We start from the raw sequence: 20,260 nt of genomic DNA on the forward strand, positions 1-20,260 counted from the left end.
GTTAATCAGTGAGCGCGTTCACGTGAGGTGGCCGCGGGCTCGAGCAGGGGGAGACATTGTTTGTTTTGTTCGTTTTAGCCGTCGCGCCCGCGGTGCCCGTCCTGGGCCCCCTGCACGCCCTTGTACCGCGGCAGCTCTAATTGTTTATTGCGCTATTCTTAATTCTTTAGCCCTTGCTCGCCCCAAAGAATGATCTGTTTGGGGAAAGCAAAGAAACAAAGACGCGCGTAATCGCGGTCGTCCTGGAAATGCCCGCATAAACCCTCGTAGGGCCGCTCCGAGTGCCGTCGCCGTGTAATTGTCGTCTAAAAGCAGAGGCATTGTTCTGCCGAAAATTGCGAGGAAACGCACCTCCCTATCCTTCTAGAGCGTAGGCGCGCACAGCTTGAAAACGACTCTGCAGGGCCAAGGGGCTGGCACCGAATGAGGCCTCACCTCAACGGGGTGGGGGGGGCACACGGAAGCTCACTGAGCGCCCTCGCTTTCCGTCCTAGTCGGGGGAGACATTTCGGCAGATGAATAACGGGAGCATGTGAGAGCCAAATTTAGCGCGACGAGCGGCGCGCTCACCGACGCTTGGCAGCGCAGATGTGGGGAGAGCTGCTCACACCGTGGTGGCTGTTCGTCTGAGGAGCTGCTGCCCCTGCAGCAGCTCCTGCAGAAGCCACGTTTCGGCGGTAGAGGCTGCGCTGTGTTTAATTTTCGACGCTCGCCATCTTAGATTGATGGATCGCGGGCAGCCGTGTTGTGCGGCGACTCGTGATCGATGATAACCCTGCGATGGGCAGTGCTTGGCGCGCACCAGACTCATCACCGCAGCCCAAGCAAAGCACTCCTGAAAATGGGTTTTAAAACTCCATGAGATTGTATTTCCTCAAGAGTATTGCTTTTTACCAACATGATTTTAAACTTTGTATGTAGAACTTTTTTTGCAATGTACGTTGCCAACCGTGCAATTCGTGAGTCCATAATCCAGAGAAAGAAAATATATTTAGCGAGTGTAGGCCATAGTAATGTTTCTCTTGGAGGTGGACGTAGCTCAGGACGCAGCTATTTAACCAAACACCATCTTCATTTAAATCACAAGTAAAAATAACTGCCTTACTCGTGCCTCCGTGGAGCAAGAAATCAATCTCAGCGGGCAATCACGCGGTTAAATTAAGAAATCAGTCCAAAGCAGAGCTTTGGACTGATCAGTCCAAAGCAGAGCTTTGGACTGATTTTGCTCTGGACTGCAGAGCAGAGCTCTGGACTGATTTTGGTTCATGTTTATTATAAACAGCAAAAAGCCTTCCCTGTGATGGCGATTAGTGCCATTGTTGGTGGTGGAGGCAATTGCATATTTTCTCTGATTACTGCACTAACAGATACCGTGTTCAGCAGCATGCAGATGGTACCCTGGCTGGCTTGGCGCTGTGCCATATTTTGTGAACACGGTGACAGCACCGACTTCGTTCACGTAAACTCGGCTCATTTACACAGCCGCCCTGGTGGCTTCGAGGTCCGTGCAATGCTCCAACAGTGCTGAAGTGTGGGTTCGTATCCGGGTTTCAGCTGTACATGAGAAAAACCAGGTCCTCAAGTGTAGCGACTCGATTGTCTGAGCCTTAACACCGATGACCCCTCCTAAAACCATCTTATTTAAGTTGATTTTAAACACAATTTTGCCAAATTCCACGTCTGAGAATTAAAATAATCGGGTTGACTGCAACTTATGTCTGACTGGCATGCCGCAGCGCAGTGACCAGAGCCACACACATGCACCAGACTTGTCACGGCAGTTTAAGCCAAACTCTCGTTCGTGGGATTGTTTTATCATGTTTCAAGTTTATTTAGTTTGACGAGCTGTGAACTTAAGTTACCAGGATAATCTCATTTGCAAGGGTGACCTTGGTCACAAAAATGATGAAAGCTGAACAAATAAACTAAAGTACATCAACAAAGAAAATTGTAATTAGAACAAAAACAGTTGTGTCGTGCGATAAATCGAAATATTGCAGAAACAAAATCAATGTTAAATAATAACATTCCTATGCAGGAGAGAAAGTTTGTGTGGGCATCTTCTGTCCATGGGGGTTAGGTAAAAGGCCACTCGGATGGATTACAGTTCTCTAACACATGATGCAACACCGATTGCACAACGGGACTAAAATTGGGAAGATTTGCTTAACTTTTAAATCAGTAAATGTAATTAAGTTCGCAAAAAAAAGTAATGAAAACAACATAGACATTCCCGGTCAGTAACCCATTGAGAGGCATAAGACTGACCACGTGCTGCTGTCCCGCTCATTAAAATATCCTTCCGACGACTCCAAATAGAGAAAAGGGAGGCAGGGGGGTTAGAGACCACAGCAAGGGGATTAGCCAGGAGAGTGTTGGAGTGTGGAGGATGTGAAACAGCGATGGGGATCTCCAAGACGATGCCGGTGTGATTATTACATCGCAGGATCGTGAGAGGTGCGGTGGCTTGTGTAGGCCTTCATCCAGCAGTGGGTTGACCATGGCTGATGATGATAACCATGATGATGAGTATTTAAGGTTTCGCACAATGCAGTGATTGACCTTGATTACGTGTTTTATTGTATTGTGAGAGTAACTCCTGTCTCCATTGATAGACAGCTGGTAAGCCTCCATGGGCTTTCATCTGGCTTTAACTAAGCATACTAATTAATTGATGAGATGGCGTTTTACTTAGATTTCCCTGTGCCACGAAACTACTTCTGCACGTGAGAGCACTGGGTCCATCTCACACCGCGGCTCGCCACCCGCGCCACGAGTGCTACGCCGCTCGTGGAGATGAGTTAGGGGCGTCCGGGTCAGAGGGTGGCACTCCCCGCAGCGAGCGTGACTCTCCGCTGGGCTAGGCCGAGGGAGCAGGGGCTGAAGTAACTCGCGGCGTTCGTGCTTCGGGGCAACGGGGCTGCCACCGCCGCCGCTATTAATAGCTCAGCAAAGGCCACTGTGCCCATGGGAGTTTCTTCCGGCGGGTGCCGGGAACTTGACCTTTCCTCCGCCGCTGTGTTTCCATTCCCGACGAATACCTTTAGTGGAAGTGCGCGCTTTAAACAAAACACAACAAGGCTGACGCGCCGGCTTGAAGAGTCACGTGCGGAGGGTGGACAGAGGCAGCCCCGAGAGTCACGGACTTCGAGCACAGGGCTGCTGACGCTACCGCCATAATTTCCATTGTCATTGTTACTGTCGTTATTGTGATCATCTTCAATTATCGCCATCATAATTAATTAATAATATCATCATTATCATTAAACTATTAATCATCAAAACTGTCATCATCAATCAGTCAATCATCACCATCATGATATCAAATGGAATTTGAAACCAGCGTCCGGTTGCATAAAACACCAGCAGTACTTAATTTTGTCCTTTAAAATAGTCCAAATTAATGGGGGTCATCCCTTTCTGTGTTTTATACAAGAGGACATAGACAGTTGTGGTCAGAAACAGGCACCCACATTCGGCTACCTTGAGCAGCCTCATTGTCTCGCGGGGTGTGCACCCGTTGCCTTCACAAACCCATGGATGGGGTTGGATGTCAAAAGTCGAGGTTTCCCACACACAGCACATCACGATCTCATAGCGTCAACGGGTTTCACCATCAAATCAGTGCCTGCGGAATCCCATCAATCTCTCGCGGCCATTATTAGACTCCAAATAAAACTCGGCGAGTAGGAGCCGTGTTTGTGTTCTTGCCTCTTGGCCAAGATGCTGATGTAAAGTTCTCACCACACTCACCCCCACCACGCCAGCCACAGCATCACTCGTGGCAGCAGTAACAGCAGCAGATAGAGCAGCAGATACAGCAGCAGCAGCAGTAGCAGCAGATGTAGTTACAGTAGACAGCAGCATCAGTAGACACAGCAGCAGCGGTAGCAGCAGCAGACAGTAGCAAAATAGCAGCAGCAATAGTAACAGCCTCTACAGCCACAGCAGCAGCATTGGTGGTTACCACACCAGCGGCATTTTAGACAGAGATATTTCCTCTCATTCCCGAGAAGTGTATTTCTCAAGGAAGAGCTCTGAGTGACTGCACTGGCTTGCCACTCTGCAAGGCTCACATCGCCACAGAGACCCCTTTGTGGCGGGGGTCTCTGTGACCCTGCTGGCTGCATGCGCGGACACCGCACTCAGCCGATCGGGTTGAGGGACACATGACCATGGCGGGATATTTACGAAAATGAGCGGTGAGCGCTGCGCAACCACAATGCACCGAGAAGTGGCCATACCATATTAACTTGCTTGCTCGCTCATTCGTTGGCTCGCTTGCTTGGAATTCCCACAGCAGAATCCACTCCCAGATGTGGGCGGGCACGGTGCCGCGAGCACACGGGGTGACTTTCATGTGGCCCCGTGCATCCCGGGGTAATCGGCCAGCGCTGGGACTCGTTGAGAAAATTCCGGCGTATGGCCGGCGCGCCCACACACGTGGCTCCCATCGTGCCAGGAGGAGTGCGCCGGCCGCGGTGCAGCGAGCGAGCGAGGCCCTTGGCATGGGTGCCCGTTTCTACGCGGTGCGCCGCGTGACGGATGGTGCCAAGGGCTCACTTGAGAGATATGATTACTCTCAATGGCTTCCACGCCGTTAGCAAAGCAGGACGCTGACAGCATGTGTCGGTTTTACAAGCATTGTGCGGTTAGACGGGCTGGGTACGCACACGCACAGCAAGGGTACCTGCATCTCAACAAGGAGAACGTGTGAGGTCGGCCAGGAGTGCATGAGGGATGTTTGGCGCGTTTAACTCTGTATGGAGTGCATTCCGCAGTCGAGGTTATACCACATGTGCACACCGCCGACGCCACTTAATTGAGCACTTTTCAATAAGAGTTGGTCTGCTGACCTTATTGTGCACTGCGGTTGATATTTCAGAGATGCATCAAATGTACGAGGCAGTGCCAGGTCTCACCTGGTCTGCGATCCCCAGAGAAATTGACCACTTTGCTACTCCGTCTGAATGTCTTGGATCAAACAAATGAACGAGGAGTCTAATTTGGTGTAAGCCGATAGGACGATGGAAGTCCTTTGTTTCGGGGAGTGAGGAGGTGTGAGCACCGGCACGATGGCCTCGCCGCACAGCAACGCTCCCCGCTCTTGGACGCCACTGCCGCACTCGCATTCTACCGCCCCTGCCTTGGATGGGCTCCAATTTTTTTTTTAGGTAGAATATGTAATTTTTCTTGCAAATTCTGTTATTGGTCATGTCCAGAGCAGAGGGCTGCACTTCCCCACAAGCAGACTGTTTCCTCCCAGATACTTTTTCTTGCTGAGCCCATATTGGCCCTCGCTGTGGTCCCGGAGACCTTCCCATATTTAATTTCTCCCAGTTGGACAGAAAACATTATTTATTGTTTTATTCGGTGGGTTTCAAGCTTCCTGTACTTACTCTGGTTTTTTCGGTAAAGTCACGTAAATAAAAGAAAAGAAAACAACTAAATTAAATCACGACGTTTCGAAGGCAACACAAGCTTTTGTCTTCAGGTGGCTGTTCCTACGTGACTTTACCGAAAAAAGCAAAGAGTATGAATCCTTGCAGTCACGAAAGCTTCAAATCTAGAACTTCCTGTACTTGTTAAAAAAAAGCCACCATTTTGATTATGGGTCGAGACTGAGAATTTTTCATAAATGGGCTCTGCGGGGCTGCACGGTGGGAATGGCGAACCGTCATGGGGAGCATTGAGGATGGGCCTCCACACTGCCACCGCCGCAGTGGTGGTGTTGGCGGCGCTGGCGGCGCTGGCAGCGGTTGGACGGGGGTTGCGTGGCCAGAATCGGTGCCCCCTCTTGGGTCATGCCCCCTGCCGCAGCCCTTGCAGCCGGGGCACCGTCACTCGGAGCCGTGAGTACGACACGCGGCGTCGCCCCCGCTCCTGACGAGCGACGTGGGCTGCCGTCAGGTGAACGAAAGCATTTCCCTGGGAGGACGGCGTTCTGGGCACCTGCTCTCAAGGGCCGCGTTAATTTGTGGAATACGCTTCTGAATAATGTGCAGATGCAGAATTAGATTAGCGGCAATAAGCCTTAAGCTGTCTTACCCATTTAAGTGTTCCTTGTGTGTGTTTGATAAGTATGTTAATGCTGGAATTTTCTGAATGTGTTATTGTTACGTTAGTATTGTACGTTCCCTTTAAAATTTGGTAAAGCACGTGTATCTGCATTGCGTAATAAGTGCGTTATGTTGAGAAGAAGGCCAGCAGCACAGGTTTTGAAGTTCATGAGATCGCCCCGTTCATAACCCTAAGATGACAAGAGTTCACTCTGTCGCTAGGCAGGAAGGAGATAAATTCTCCATTCACATGTTTCTATTTCTTCTACATATAAATCATCACTGCTGTGAAATTGATATAACAATGTAAAAAATATTTGCATGTATACAATATTGAGTATTCTTTCTAAATAGAGCAATCAATCGTTAGGGTGCCACTCAAGGTCGTGCCTCCTGGTTTAATTTGTTTACTCGTTAAACTGAAGCCCTTGCAAGTTTAAAGACAATCCCACAATATTTAATGGTTGCTGAAAGGAGTAAAAAATGCATTCCAGTCAAGACAGACTCAAAATAGAGGCACATATGTAGAGGAGAGGTGGAGGAGGGGAATCCTTGGCAACCTGTAGTGACTGAACAGAATAGTGTAGCGGAGTCCTTAGCAACCTGTAGTTACTATGAACAGAATAGAGACAGGGAGTCCTTAGCGACCTTTAGTTACTATGAACAGAGTAGAGTAGCGGAGTCCTTAGCAACCTGTAGCTACTATGAACATAATAGAGTAGCGGAGTCCTTGGCAACCTGTAGTTACTATGAACAGAGTAGAGTAGCGGAGTCCTTGGCAACCTGTAGTTACTATGAACAGCTTAGATGAGGGGAGTCATTGGCAACCTGTAGTGACTGATCAGAATATAGGCAGGGAGTCCTTAGCAACCTGTAGTTACTATGAACAGAGTAGAGGAGGGGAGTCCTAAACTAAAGGTTCTTGTAGTAATATCGCACTATTATTTGATTGTTTTGCTTGATTGTGTTTTTTTGTTACTCTGCAACGTGCACTTTGCAAGTGTTGAGATAGAGGCTGTCGAGAATTTACGTTAAACAACCCGTTACCAGTCATCACCAGTCATCACTCCTCAGTCATCACCAGTCGTCACCCATTACCAGTGGTCACCCATTACCAGTCGTCACCCGTTGTTACCAGTCGTCACCCTTTACAGTCATCACCCGTTACCAGTCATCACCCATTACCAGTCGTCACTCGTTACCAGTCATCACCCATCACCAGTCGTCACCCGTTACCAGTCATCACCCATTACCAGTCGTCACCCATTACCAGTCGTCACCCGTTACCAGTCATCACCCATCACCAGTCATCACCCATTACCAGTCGTCACCCGTTACCAGTCATCACCCATCACCAGTCATCACCCATTACCAGTCGTCACCCGTTACCAGTCATCACCCATCACCAGTCGTCACCCGTTACCAGTCGTCACCCATTACCAGTCATCACCCATTACCAGTCATCACGCATTACCAGTCGTCACCCATTACCAGTCGTCACCCGTTACCAGTCGTCACCCATTACCAGTCATCATCCATTACCAGTCATCACCCATCACCAGTCGTCACCCGTTACCAGTCATCACCCATTACCAGTCGTCACCCGTTACCAGTCATCACCCATTACCAGTCGTCACCCGTTACCAGTCATCACCCATTACCAGTCGTCACCCGTTACCAGTCATCACCCATCACCAGTCATCACCCATTACCAGTCGTCACCCGTTACCAGTCATCACCCATCACCAGTCATCACCCATTACCAGTCATCATCCGTTACCAGTCATCACCCGTTACCAGTCGTTACCAGTTACCAGTTGCTACCAGTTACCAGCTGTTACCAGTTACCAGTCGTCACCAGGCGTCATCCATTACCAGCCGTCACCAGTCATCATCAAATTTAGACTTAAAACTTTCGTGACTGCAGGAATTCATATTCTTGGTTCTTTCGATAAAGTCACGTAAATAGAAAATAAAAATAATAAAATAAAAATCAAATAATAAGTTGAAAATAATAAAAGCAAAAAACCCACAGTAAAAATAAAAATGTAAAAGGTTTAAAAAAAAACAGAAAAATAAAAAAGTCACCAGTCGTCACCCGTTAATCCTATCGGTGGGATGATGAATGGCATACAACCCCTCGCTTTCTCTTACCCTTGTCCCAATACGTTCTTTGCAAAAGGCAGTGACGGAGTGATTGGCGAGCTGTTAGTTGCCTCTGTTAAACATTTCTGCCCGCTTTCTCGGTCCGGTTATATCCTCTGAAAGTTCAACTTGCTTTTTACAAAGTGGAATATTCTGCTGGTTTTACATGCATCGCTCGACCTTGCGCTGTTTTTCTTTGAGTTATAAACCGAATGTTGAATTTTAAACTGAACGAGGAGTTATAAACCGAATGTTGAGTTATAAACCCAATGTTGAATTTTAAACCGCCCAATTGGCTCATCAATCAAGAGAGCGGCTCACAATCAGAAGGTTGCAAGTTCACATCCTGGTTGGGGTCGATTAAATTGGTACCGCTGTGTGGGAAAATCAGCGGATTTCCTAAGCAGACTCGCTTCACCAGAGAAATGTGGCATTTCCACAATTGGTTCTGCAGGGCTGTAAACAAGAGATGAGTATCAATGCTTCAATGTTCATTTGAAGAGGAAATTACTCTGACTTTGGAACTTTGTGCTGCTCCTGCATCTGGAAGCACATTTCCCCCATCACGTGGCAGGGAAGAAATACGATGACTATGAAACTTGATTTGAAGCTTTCGTGACTGCAGGAATTACTCTTTGGTTCTTTCGGTAAAGTCACATAGAAAGAAAAATAAATAAATAATAGAATACGACGTTTCGATTGCAACACAAGCAACCGTCATCAGTTGTGAATGAATGCAAGCTCGGAGAGAGACACATATACAGAGAGAGAGACAACACAGATACGGAGAGAGACACACCGAGAGAGAGACAAATACACACAGAGAGAGACACAGAGAGACAAACATGGGGGAGAGACACATAGAGAGACACACACGCAGAGAGAGAGACACACAGAGAAACAACGCCTCTGTGATGAGGCATTTATATAGAGAGGGGGGGTGGAGCAGAGAAATTATCATGATAATTGTTTTTTTTACCCTTTTATCTGGCAACAAAACTGACACCTTTTTAACTGACACCTTTTTTTACAAGGAGTCATGTTTGCATTGACCACAATACCTGCGGGTGGAATGCAAGCAAAAAAACATAACTCTGATAATGTATTATGCACTGTCCTTGAAATTGATTGGTCCACACCCGAGACAGCTTTCCTTAGAGCCTAGTCTCACATGGTGTTGGACCAGATGACGCCAGAAGGCGCACGCCCATACATTATCAGAGTTATGTTTTTTGTTTGCATTCCGACCGCAGGTATTGTGGTCAATGCAAACATGACTCCTTGTAAAAAAAATGGTGTCAGTTTTGTTGCCAGATAAAAGGGTAAAAAAACAATTATCATATTTTGCTACTAGCAAAGGAGGTTCCAATGGTAGAAATTAGCATGTCAATGAGAGCGGCAGGGGGAGAGAAATTGGAAGTTTGAGAAAACAAACCTAGTAAACTTAGAAATGTAATCCAATGCAACACAGAGTCGGCTAACACAACAGTTAACACTTTACCTGGTTTATTACGTTCTTCCAAAGAATGCTAAATTTGAAGTTAAGTGTGAGTTGTGTGGAAATCCTCCTCGTAGAGGTTGCTCAAACTTCAAATTTCTCTCCCCCTGCCACTCTCAATGACATGCTAATTTCTCTGCACCTCCTCCCCTCTCTCTATATAAATGCCTCGTCACAGCGGCGTTGTTTCTCTGTGTGTCTCTGTGTGTCTCTCTCTGCGTGTGTGTCTCTCTATGTGTCTCTCCCCCATGTGTGTCTCTCTGTGTCTCTTTCTCTGTGCGTTTGTTTCTCTCTCTGTGCGTCTCTCTCTCTCTGTGTATGTGTCTCTCTCCGTGTCTGTGTTGTCTCTCTGTATATGTGTCTCTCTCCGAGCTTGCATTCATTCTCACCTGATGACGGTTGCTTGTGTTACAATCGAAACGTCGTATTCTATTATTTATTTTATTTTCTTTCTAACGTGACTTTAACGATGACTATGTTTTAGGCCCAGACTGAGCTGCGCTCACAGTTGACAGCAGCAGTGTCGGCCAATCAGGGGAGCCTCAACAAAACTAACATGGCTGCTTTAGCATTGTGAAGAATTTGACCACGTGGCCATAAGCGGCCAATTAGGAATCTGTGACAAAAATCTTCAATTAAAGCTTTCGTGACTGCAGGAATTCATATCCTTTGGGTCTCTCGGTGGCTTTACCGAAAGACCCAAAGAATATGTGACAATGTTTTGCGTGTACATCCATTGCTGGATGAAGGTCTTCCCATGCCATGCTAGTTGTGAGTTAATTGACCAACGATACTCCGCTGATCAGCCCAGGTTGTTGTGAAGCTGGCAGGATAGGCGTGGGAGCATAGTACTGTACAATGGCAGATTTTGCTGCACTGCCTTATATTGCCCATGTCATCTGCTACCTGCCTGCAATACACGATGATTATGATGATGACCGACGATGATGATGGTTACAACAATGATGACGATGGCATTGGTGATGAAGATTCTGACGATGAGGCCCTCGTGTGCATGTGCAGATGTATGGGAGGTACACGCAGGAGCTGGGAGAATTCGCAAAGAAGGAGGCGGCACGGATCCGCGTGAACGACGCCCGGCGTGACAAGCGGCAGCTGCGGACGCGACATAGCAAGGAGCACGACACGCCACGATGGAGACGTGAGTCACACACGCACGCACACGTACGTACGTCCATGGACGTACAAAACAAAGAACCCCCCCCCCCCCCATATAGCCTTTAATAAGCCGTTGAGGCAAGTGCTGTTGGCTGGTACCTGTGTAGACTGGCACGGCACAGGCCCATGGCCGGCTTTATCTCCCCAGTGGTGATATTTACACACTGCACCAGAAACTCATTTAAGGCCTAGTAGACCTAGGGGAGGCTCAGGACCAGTTAAAATATTCACCGCTGTTATCTGTCATCAGCAGAAATAGAACTCGGATTGCTGGGTTTGTAGTGCAGTACGCTAACTTTTACACGGATGCACATAGATGTATGTATAGAAACACGTACGACAAGGAAATCTGGATGCTCCAGTACAGATGTGAGCCACTGACATGAGGTCGCATTGAGACAATTATATAAACTCATGTGCTTTTGTATTGTATTGCTTCATCTTTAAAAGCTCCACTTGGATCTTTCCTTTAGGTCAGGTGATTGTAGGCTACAGAATTTACAGAGCAGGGCCGGACTTTTTTTTTCAAGGTGTGAGACCATCACTCTTCGTGCACACGGTGACAATACCGCTACGCACCGTGGCTACCGTTGGGCCAGCCTCTCCGGCAGCAAACGTGAACCGTGATGCGCATGGCAATCGCCGGGTGGGTCACGATTCGCGCAATTCAACGGGAATCTCAGCTTGCGGAGCTGTTTTTTGCAATGCAGGAAGCGCCCCGGCAAAAACACAGGGAGCCATGTGCTCAAAATAAATGTACGGGCAGGATTAATGGACGTATCCTGTTGCTGTGGAGCCATGATGTTTCTGGACGTGTTTGTGACACCAGCTCGGAGTGCCGGCAGTGCACCTCGCCGCTGTACGATGCTATTTCTAACGCTACGCACACGGCCACTCACGCCGATCCAGAACTTTGTTGGAGCAGCAAGTTGTTATGTGACACTGGCAGATTTCAGATAGAAATCTTAACGTCACTTACCGACAGACGAAAGGTAAAGGTGGGAGCGACGGCTCAGTGGTTAGCGTACCACACTTTGAAACCGCCGAGTTAGATTCCCCACCACGCCTAACACTGGAAGCGAGTGACATCTAAACCTTGTTCTAGGTCTTCCACATTCACGAGCCTGCACTGGTGAAGAATGGTCAAACAAACACCACGACTGAGACTGTGTGGGAAGACCTACATCCAGCTTTGGGTTGTCAATGGAGCGCAAGTTATCTCTCTGTAAATGTAATTTCCCTATTCTCCTGTGCAATGATGGCACCGACTCTGAGCAAGCAAGTACCAAGTCAGAGGATGGCACAACAAACACCTTGCGGACCCCAGCCTGTGCATCAGGCATGTCATCATGGAACTCTAGCCAGATCACTGTCCTCTTACTCATTGTAATGCAACATCGATGCAGTAGTTGGCTGGTGGTGGCAGTGCACGCCAGTAATCCAGCTCAAAGTTGTGAAACTCCCTTCCTGTGAGTGTCGAGGGGGTACCATACCCCAGGCTCGACAGAAGAAGGAAATACGGCAAGCGGACTATCGGCATTCGTTTCCATCTTTCTGGGGCTAGAGTGTTGTGTGGATGTTCTCCAGGTGCTCCGGTTTGCTCCAGTTGTATAAAAACTCATTCGTTGGCTAAAACATCTTAAAGTAAAAACCTAATGAAGCAGGACTATCCTTAAAAAGAATACTGTTACTCAGTATGGCTCTCCGTGATATAAAACGTAAATTATAATTATTACAGGTATCTGAACTGCAATTTGAAAGTCTTATTTTCTCATTTTATTAAGTTTAATCCTTGTGATGGACAGCCTGGTTACACACAGCCTAGGTATGCGCCTACCTGTGACACCATCGGCCAAATCACAGACGAGGCCATGAGCAGCGATTTAATATAACCGAGCGCAGCATGGGTACAGTGTGAAGCTTGCTGTGGTTAATGTGGCGGTGCTGACATTGAGCCGGATTAGCGTGCAAGGGCATTGTTCCTGAGGAATTCTACCGCTCGACGCGGCTCGTGTGGCGGCTTGTGTCTACCTCCTGGGTCGAGACACCCGTAGTGGTGACTCGAGGTTCCAGGTTGAGGGAGCTACCTTCTCCACTCTATGTGAGTCTATGGGTCTCGATGTGAGTTCATGGGTCTCTGTGTGAGTCACTGGGTCCCTTTGAGGGAACGCTGATGATGAAGCCACTGCCAGCATATTGCAGTTACTCAATTACTCCACCTGCATGACACGTTTTTACCTGAGACTGGAAATCCCAGGTTACAGTTCATAGCCTCCTCAGCCTGGAGTCCCGAGATGCGAGTGTGCCACCCAACTAAGCCCTGCGGGAGAGATACACCTCAGAGTTCAATCAGAAAACCTCCGGCATTTTCATACAGCTTATTATTATTATTCTCAGAAAGCCTCATAGAATCTCATGACTCATTTTCAGGAGGATCCTGCTAAGTTTTCGCAGAGGGAGATAATGATTGCTGCTATGTATATTCAAATTGAGTAATTGACAGGTTACTGTGACATCACACAATGGCCTACTCTTGGAAATGACGTCATGCGATATTTAACGTCCACTGCGCTGCTGACGATGCATGTCTTCATGTTTAATACAACGCCTGCAGTGTTAAGAAGGTAGCTACTGGGTTCTACAACAAGGGGCGACCGCGCTGCCCCTGGGCAATGTGGGAGCGCATAAACGTGGGCTGTACAAGTGCATGAGGAATTCCCAGCCTGGCTTGCTCCGTGTCCCTTGAGATGCAATTTCAATTGTATTTAGATGCTGTATGTGTGCTGAGTGTCATGTGAATCATGTGTACTTGCTGTGAGGTTTCAGGTAGGGGGTTTATGTCATGTGTGTGTCGTGGTGTGACTTTGTCCACTCGGTATGGGAACTTGAGTCTGTGCAGTGGCATTGCACAGGTGAACGGCCGTGGCCCTCCAGTGGATTTTCTTAACGTGGTTTATCTGAAAGATTAATCGTAACTTGTTGGCAGTGAGTTTGAGAGTAGTTCAGTAAAATTACAAGCATTAACAATGTTTCACTGTTCTCATAGGAAATAATTGAGGAATGAATACAGTACACGTGTTGATATAGCAATTTATTTATTGGAAAAATATTATTAATTTACACATGAAACAATGATATTCACGAGGCCATCATATCTGGCACACTCATAGTCTGAGTGTTTTTAGACTGCATAAATCAGAACCTGAAGTTATTTAACTGATTGCTGACACAGGGCGGCAGTGAATAAGCATTTGTCACAACTGGATTAAGTAAAGCTCCCAAAGCTTTCCATAAACAAACTCTCTCCTCTCATTGTCTCGTGTACCCAATCCTCATCTGCACCCACGCCTCGAACTACCACCTGTAACCACAAAAAATCAAGGTGTCCACCTCTGGGGGTCGATCCCTCCAAACTGGAATGGCTGCTGGGATAAAAAGTTCAGTCAATCACCATGGGCGTGTAAGCGAGCCATTGGAAGCAGTTCAACTCCCCATGGAGTTGAACTGCGTGTTCTTTGTTCAACTCCCCATGGAGTTGAACTGCGTGTTTCTTTGTTTGTCTCTGTGTGAGTCTCTCTCTGCTTGTGTGTCTGTCTGTGTGTCTCCGTGTCTATGTTTTGTCTCTCTCTCAAATTGATCAATCTTTGGAATAACGTAATCAACCAGGTGGGGTGTTGACTGTTGGGTTGGCCGACTCTCTGTGTTGTATTGCATTATATTCCTAAGTTTACTGTTTGTTTTCTCATTCATTTGTACCTGATGATGGTTGCTTGTGTTGCAATCGAAACGTCGTATTCTATTATTATTTAATTTAATTTCTTTCTACGTTACTTTACCGAACGAACCAAAGAGTTATCCCCATGGAATCTCCAGTACAGCACGAGGGCTGCGTCACAGAGGCCACGGCACTTCCGCAGTCGCACGCGTCGCACAGAGTCGGTTTTAAGAACCTGTCGTCCCACCTGAAGTGAGCGGCTTGCTCGCGAGATCGAGTCCGGGATCTCTGGGGGGGGGGGGGGGGGGGGGGTGGGAACGCAGATCGGAGACGGATCGGAGCTCCGAGGCTCCGGCTCGGACTGCGCATACCCTTGCTTGCTGGAGACCTGTAAACAGCCAGAGCGTTCCTCTCCCACTTATTTTAGAACAATTACACGCACAGCCCGTACCGGGCGTCCTGCGCCGCGTCGGCGCGGGGGTCGCGAACCCGGCCGCTCGGCGTGCCTCCCCGCCGCCGCCACCACGGTGGGGTAGGGCGGCCGCGCTGGCGGTGCCAGCCAATGTGACCGAGTTTCGACAGGTCCCGGCTGCACCGCGCTGCTCGCTCTCGCGCGTCCGCCCTGTGTTCCCGCCAGAGCCCAGGCGCTCGTCCGCACCGCCGTCGTCCTCGCCACAAATATCGACGCCGCGTAGCCGCCAGAGACGGGCACGGCGGTGTGTCTGGGGGATGCGGTGTGCGCGAGCCGGAGGTGAGCGGCCGTGCGTGCGCGGGGGAGGGAAGGAGTGAGGGAACGGTGGCGGAGGTTGGGTCAGCGGGCCATGCTCCTCCGGCTGCCGGCACTCGTCCTGCTCAGAGTGCTCATGTGTCACGATGCCCAGCGCACGCCCAGCAGAGGTGAGCGACGCATGCGGGTCACGTGCGCGTGCGGTGCGCAGGTCGCTCCGAGTGTGAGACTGCACAGGCGGTTCAACAGGGTGTGCGTGTATGTCTGTTCAGGTGCCTGTGGTTAGGAGGGGTGTGTGTCTTAAGAATATATGTGCATGTGTGTTCAGGTGTACGCTTGCCCCAACAGTCTGTTCGAGGATATACGTGGGACCTTTGTCAGGTGTTTGTGTGTGTGTGTTAAACAGGTGTCTATAGTTAGGAGGGGTGTATGTGTAAGGTCTATATTTAGTAGGTGTCTATGTGTGTTCACGACATGTCCACAATGTGTGTGGATTGATAGGAGGTGTGTGTGTGTGAGCTGTGCTTGGGAGTTGTATGTGCTGGGGGTGCATCTGTTCAGCAGACACGTGTTCAAAAGTTTATGAGTTGTATTTGTCAGTAATGTGAATATTTTCAGGTTTCTCAGTTTTTGAGGTGTGTGTGTTCAGGTGCTATCTGGGTTCATGAGGAGTGGGCCTGTGTGTGTATGTACAGTAAGTGCCAGCATTCATAGGTGCTCACTGACTACACTTGCCCCACCAGCCTGTGTAGGTTACACAGGGAACGCGTGTGAAGGAGGTTCCATTGCTCGCTTTGAATTCATCACGCTCTTGAAGTCGTTACTTCCTTTATTATTAGCACCCATAGATAACAGAGAGCTCCCTTCCCTACAGCACCTAGCAGTTCACCAGCATTGATTTATGACATTCTGACTGCTGATGAGACACTGTATATCAAATACCGGTCCAGAATTTTGCTTGTATTGAATCAATGCTGCTGAAATTATGCACTCCCAGAATGCCATTGGGTTGTGGGAGAGATTCTTGTATTTTTTTGCATGGACTCGGATTTGTGCAGGAGACAGACTGTCTTCTTATCTATGCTGCCACTTGGTTCTCAACGCCCACGTCCGTGCTTGTTTCGTGTTAGCCTGGCATACCCATGGCTCACTGTTACTACCAGTCAACAAAAACTCAACACGAATGTCAATAACACTATGTCCTTAAAATAACAAAAATATATAAAATCAGTGACGTTTCTGGCATTGGCCCTTCATAATAGAACATAAATGTGCTCCGAATAATGGTGACTGCTTGTGCACCACTGCCAACACAGACAGCATCATCAAATAAGTTATTAGCAGTCTGTTTGGTTTCAGGTGATTTACTTAAACAGTAAATTTTCTCAGAAAAAAAATAATAATAATAATCGTGAAAATAAAAGCAGCTAAAAGAGAAGGTGAGCGGGCAGCTCAGGGAACTCACACTTTCCCAGCTGTGATCTTCCGAAGCAACAGCGCTGAGCTGGCATCTCGCACTCCATCCCGAGATAAAAGCGCATTTTCGAGTGCAGATCGAAAGCCGAGATGGCCCCATCTGCAGCAAAGTCTCAGTCGCACGATGAATATAAACACTTATTTCCTACAAGCTCAGCTCACTATAATCTCAATGGCCAATACACAAGTGTTTGACCTGCTCGCAGTGCAAGCCAGCGGCTGGCTGACACGTGAAGGTTGCCGATGCGAGGCATGCTTGTATAATAACGCCGCCGCCGGGCCAGGCCAAGGCGACGCGTGTGTGTCCACTCTTGTGTGTGGCTCGGCAGTGGAAACAATGCGAGCTATGACATGTCGCGAGTCACGCGTGTCGCGTTGCGTGCGCTACGATGTGGCCACGATCCTCGTCTCGTGCTGCGAGGAGTAGAGCGTACACAATTCCACGCAAACAGATTTGTGTAAGCGCCGCCGAAAAGTTCATCAGGCAAAAAGGTGCGTGTGAGCTCCAAACAAATAAGGTCTCTCATCTTACTATAATGGAGATGAGGATCATTAGGGCCCTAAATCTTCTAGTCATGATAATGATGCATTGTAAGAGATGATGTCTACAGAGCAAATGGCAATAAGTCGTCTCAATGTGCTGTCGTGCCATCTACCGTAATATAGCAGCCACGGTTTGACTCTGTTGAGTTGGTGCTTTAACATGGGGCTGTGTGTATTATTACACACGATTATTTCACGTGACATACAAAGCATGATGGCAGAACCAATCCATTTGCCGACTAGAAATCACCTTTGGCATGCACATTACGTAGCCATTCTTCTCCGGTGCATGGTTTTGTTTACCAGTGGGAGATGTTCGCGCCCATCTCTGTGACGCAGGTTCGCCGCATTGTCAATTTTTACGCGCGGGGTGAAGGCTCGGTAACCGACCTGCATCTCACAGCGCACGCCCACTTATGGCTCACTTCCCATAGGAATGGGGCCCACTTATGGATATTTTTCTGCGTTTCCACGGCCATTGGAAAGCAGACCCAGTCTGTGCCGGCTGTTACAGAAACCGCGCAGCATAGCTTGGCTCGCAACTCACCGCTTCAAGAACCGTGCAGTTCCATCAGCTCAACCCCTCCAACTCATCCCTCCCCCAGCACACAGATACCCGTGTCTCTGTGTGTCTGTATTGGACTTGTGTCTCTGTGTGTGCCTGTATTATCCTTGTGTCTCTGTGTGTGTCTATATTAGACCTGTGTCCATGTGTGTGTCTGTATTGGACATGTGTCTCTGTGTGTCTGTATTAGACCTGTGTCTGTGTGTGTGTCTGTATAATGTATGTGTGTGTGCCTGTATTAGACCTGTGTCCATGTGTGTGTCTGTATTGGACCTGTATCTCTGTGTCTGTACTAGACCTGTGTCTGTGTGTGTCTGTATTAGACATGTGTCTGTGTGTGCCTGTATTAGACCTGTGTCTCTGTGTGTGTCTGTTTTGGACCTGTGTCTCTGTGTGTGTCTGTATTAGACATATGTGTCTGTGTGTGTCTGTATTAGACCTGTGTCTATGTGTGTGTCTGTATTATACCTGTGTCTCTGTGTGTGTCTGTATTAGACCTGTGTCTCTGTGTGTGTCTGTATAATGTCTGTGTGTGTGTCTATATTGGACCTGTGTCTCTGTGTGTCTGTATTAGCCCTGTGTCTATGTGTGTGTCTGTATTGGACCTGTGTACATGTGTGTGTCTGTATTAGACCTGTGTCTGTGTGTGTCTATATTGGACCTGTGTCTCTGTGTGTGTCTGTATTTGCCCTGTGTCTATGTGTGTGTCTATATTGGACCTGTGTCTCTGTGTGTGTCTGTATTGGCCCTGTGTCTATGTGTGTGTCTATATTGGACCTGTGTCTTTGTGTGTGTCTGTATTAGACCTGTGTCTGTGTGTATGCCTGTATTAGACCTGTGTCTGTGTGTGTGTTGTATTAGACCTGTGTCTATGTGTGTGTCTGTATTGGACCTGTGTCTATGTGTGTCTGTATTGGACCTGTGCCTCTGTGTGTGTCTGTATTAGACCTGTGTCTCTGTGTGTCTATATAATGTCTGTGTGTGTGCCTGTATTAGGTCTGTGTGTGTGTCTGTATTGGACCTGTGTCTCTGTGTGTGCCTATATTGGACCTGCGTCTCTGTGTAGGTTTTGTATAAAATCTCAGATCTGACATTATTTGTGCGTGTGCTACTCCACTGGGCCTGGGTGTGGAGGCCGGGCCTTGCGTGATGGTGCAGGTGGCAGTGCACGCGGTCGCTGAGCTTGCCAATCTCTCGAGGTTTTAACAGCGCATGTTCCAGTCGATCCAGCACGTTTTGACAACCGGCTCATATTTTCTGAGAGGCAGTAACACAAGTCACCAGTGCTGGGGGATCTGGGCGACGCGGGTTGGTGAGCGAGGTGTGAGCCATGACGGGATGCATCTGCTCGTCCAAAACTCCTTTCCTGGTGCCGTCGCATAGAGCCGAAGCCTGCCTTTGAATGCAATATCGAGATGGTGAGGGGTCTCTTGGGGATTCACCCTCGGCCGCAACTGGTGTCAGAGGATTTCAGTTCCCTAGGAACAAATATTTCTTCTCCTTTCTGGTATTTTCCCCACTCGTGTGGGATCTGCCTTCCCTGTTCATTTTTCTGCACTCACTCCCGTCCTGCGCCATCATCTCCACATCCACTGCACACTCTTTCACACCCTGGTCTCGCCACCTTGAGCCACCTCTCTCTAGGCCTGCCTCTCGGCCTCTGCCCTAGTGCGTCCACATTCATCGCCTTTAATCTTACAATATGGTTATTCTCTCTTACGACATCTCTCCCTAGCCACCTGAGTCGACCTTCAGCTCATCTGCGATGGGCACCGTGGATTTTTAAGGGCTTTTTGGGGCCTTCATCCTGCTAGACCCCATATACATAGTGTTGTTGCAGGTGTCATTGTCGTTGCAGAATTTTGAGATGTTGGAAACATCTGTTGAAATCCCACTTGATTTAAATGTTCCTACTTTGACCACAGAGTTATCGTTTTACCAAGCAGGCTGCAGCAGCTCCAGCAGTGAAGTTTGCCCCAGCACAGGCCCCAATTAACCCCGACACCACAGACAGTGACACACACGAACCGTGTGAAGTGGTGACACTGCACCGTTTGAATTTGAGCAAGGGGGATTGTGTCCTACAGAAGATTTTGTTTGACAGGAGATTGTGTTTGGCACTGGAGCCAGCAGCTCGTGGCGGAGTCCTGATCTCCATCCCAAAATAGAAGAGGGGGATCGTGAATGTGCCACGCTGGGCCATGTGTCATCGTTTCACTGCCACCGACGAAGTCTCTCTCTACAATAACTCGACCATGCTAGGAGTGTTTTCGTCTTTACCTGTAGCACTTGGGTTTCAGTGCAAAGTCCTCAGCATTGGGTGAAGGAGAATGAAGTGCAAGTGTTTGTGATG

At 48.4% G+C, this 20,260-nt stretch overlaps 1 protein-coding gene across 6 annotated transcripts in view; it reads left to right on the forward strand.

Annotated features, from left to right (window-relative positions):
* Positions 1-20,260, forward strand: part of LOC116950414 (chloride channel protein 2-like) — a 97,676-nt gene that overhangs the window by 34,085 nt on the left and 43,331 nt on the right. For 4 of the 6 annotated variants that reach the window (XM_076072981.1, XM_032968129.2, XM_076072979.1 and 1 more), the window contains one exon: positions 10,726-10,864. The exons of 1 other annotated variant lie outside the window; for it this stretch is intronic. In XM_076072981.1, coding sequence (XP_075929096.1) covers positions 10,726-10,864 — 139 coding nt within the window. Of the gene's footprint in view, positions 1-10,725; positions 10,865-15,339; positions 15,494-20,260 lie in introns of those variants that run through there. One more of the 6 variants, XM_032968130.2, reaches the window with a different exon arrangement.

Source organism: Petromyzon marinus, chromosome 39, assembly GCF_048934315.1.
Source record: "Petromyzon marinus isolate PM22_M1 ecotype Great Lakes invasive population chromosome 39, UKy_Petmar_22M1.pri1.0, whole genome shotgun sequence".
Classification (NCBI taxonomy): domain Eukaryota; kingdom Metazoa; phylum Chordata; class Hyperoartia; order Petromyzontiformes; family Petromyzontidae; genus Petromyzon; species Petromyzon marinus.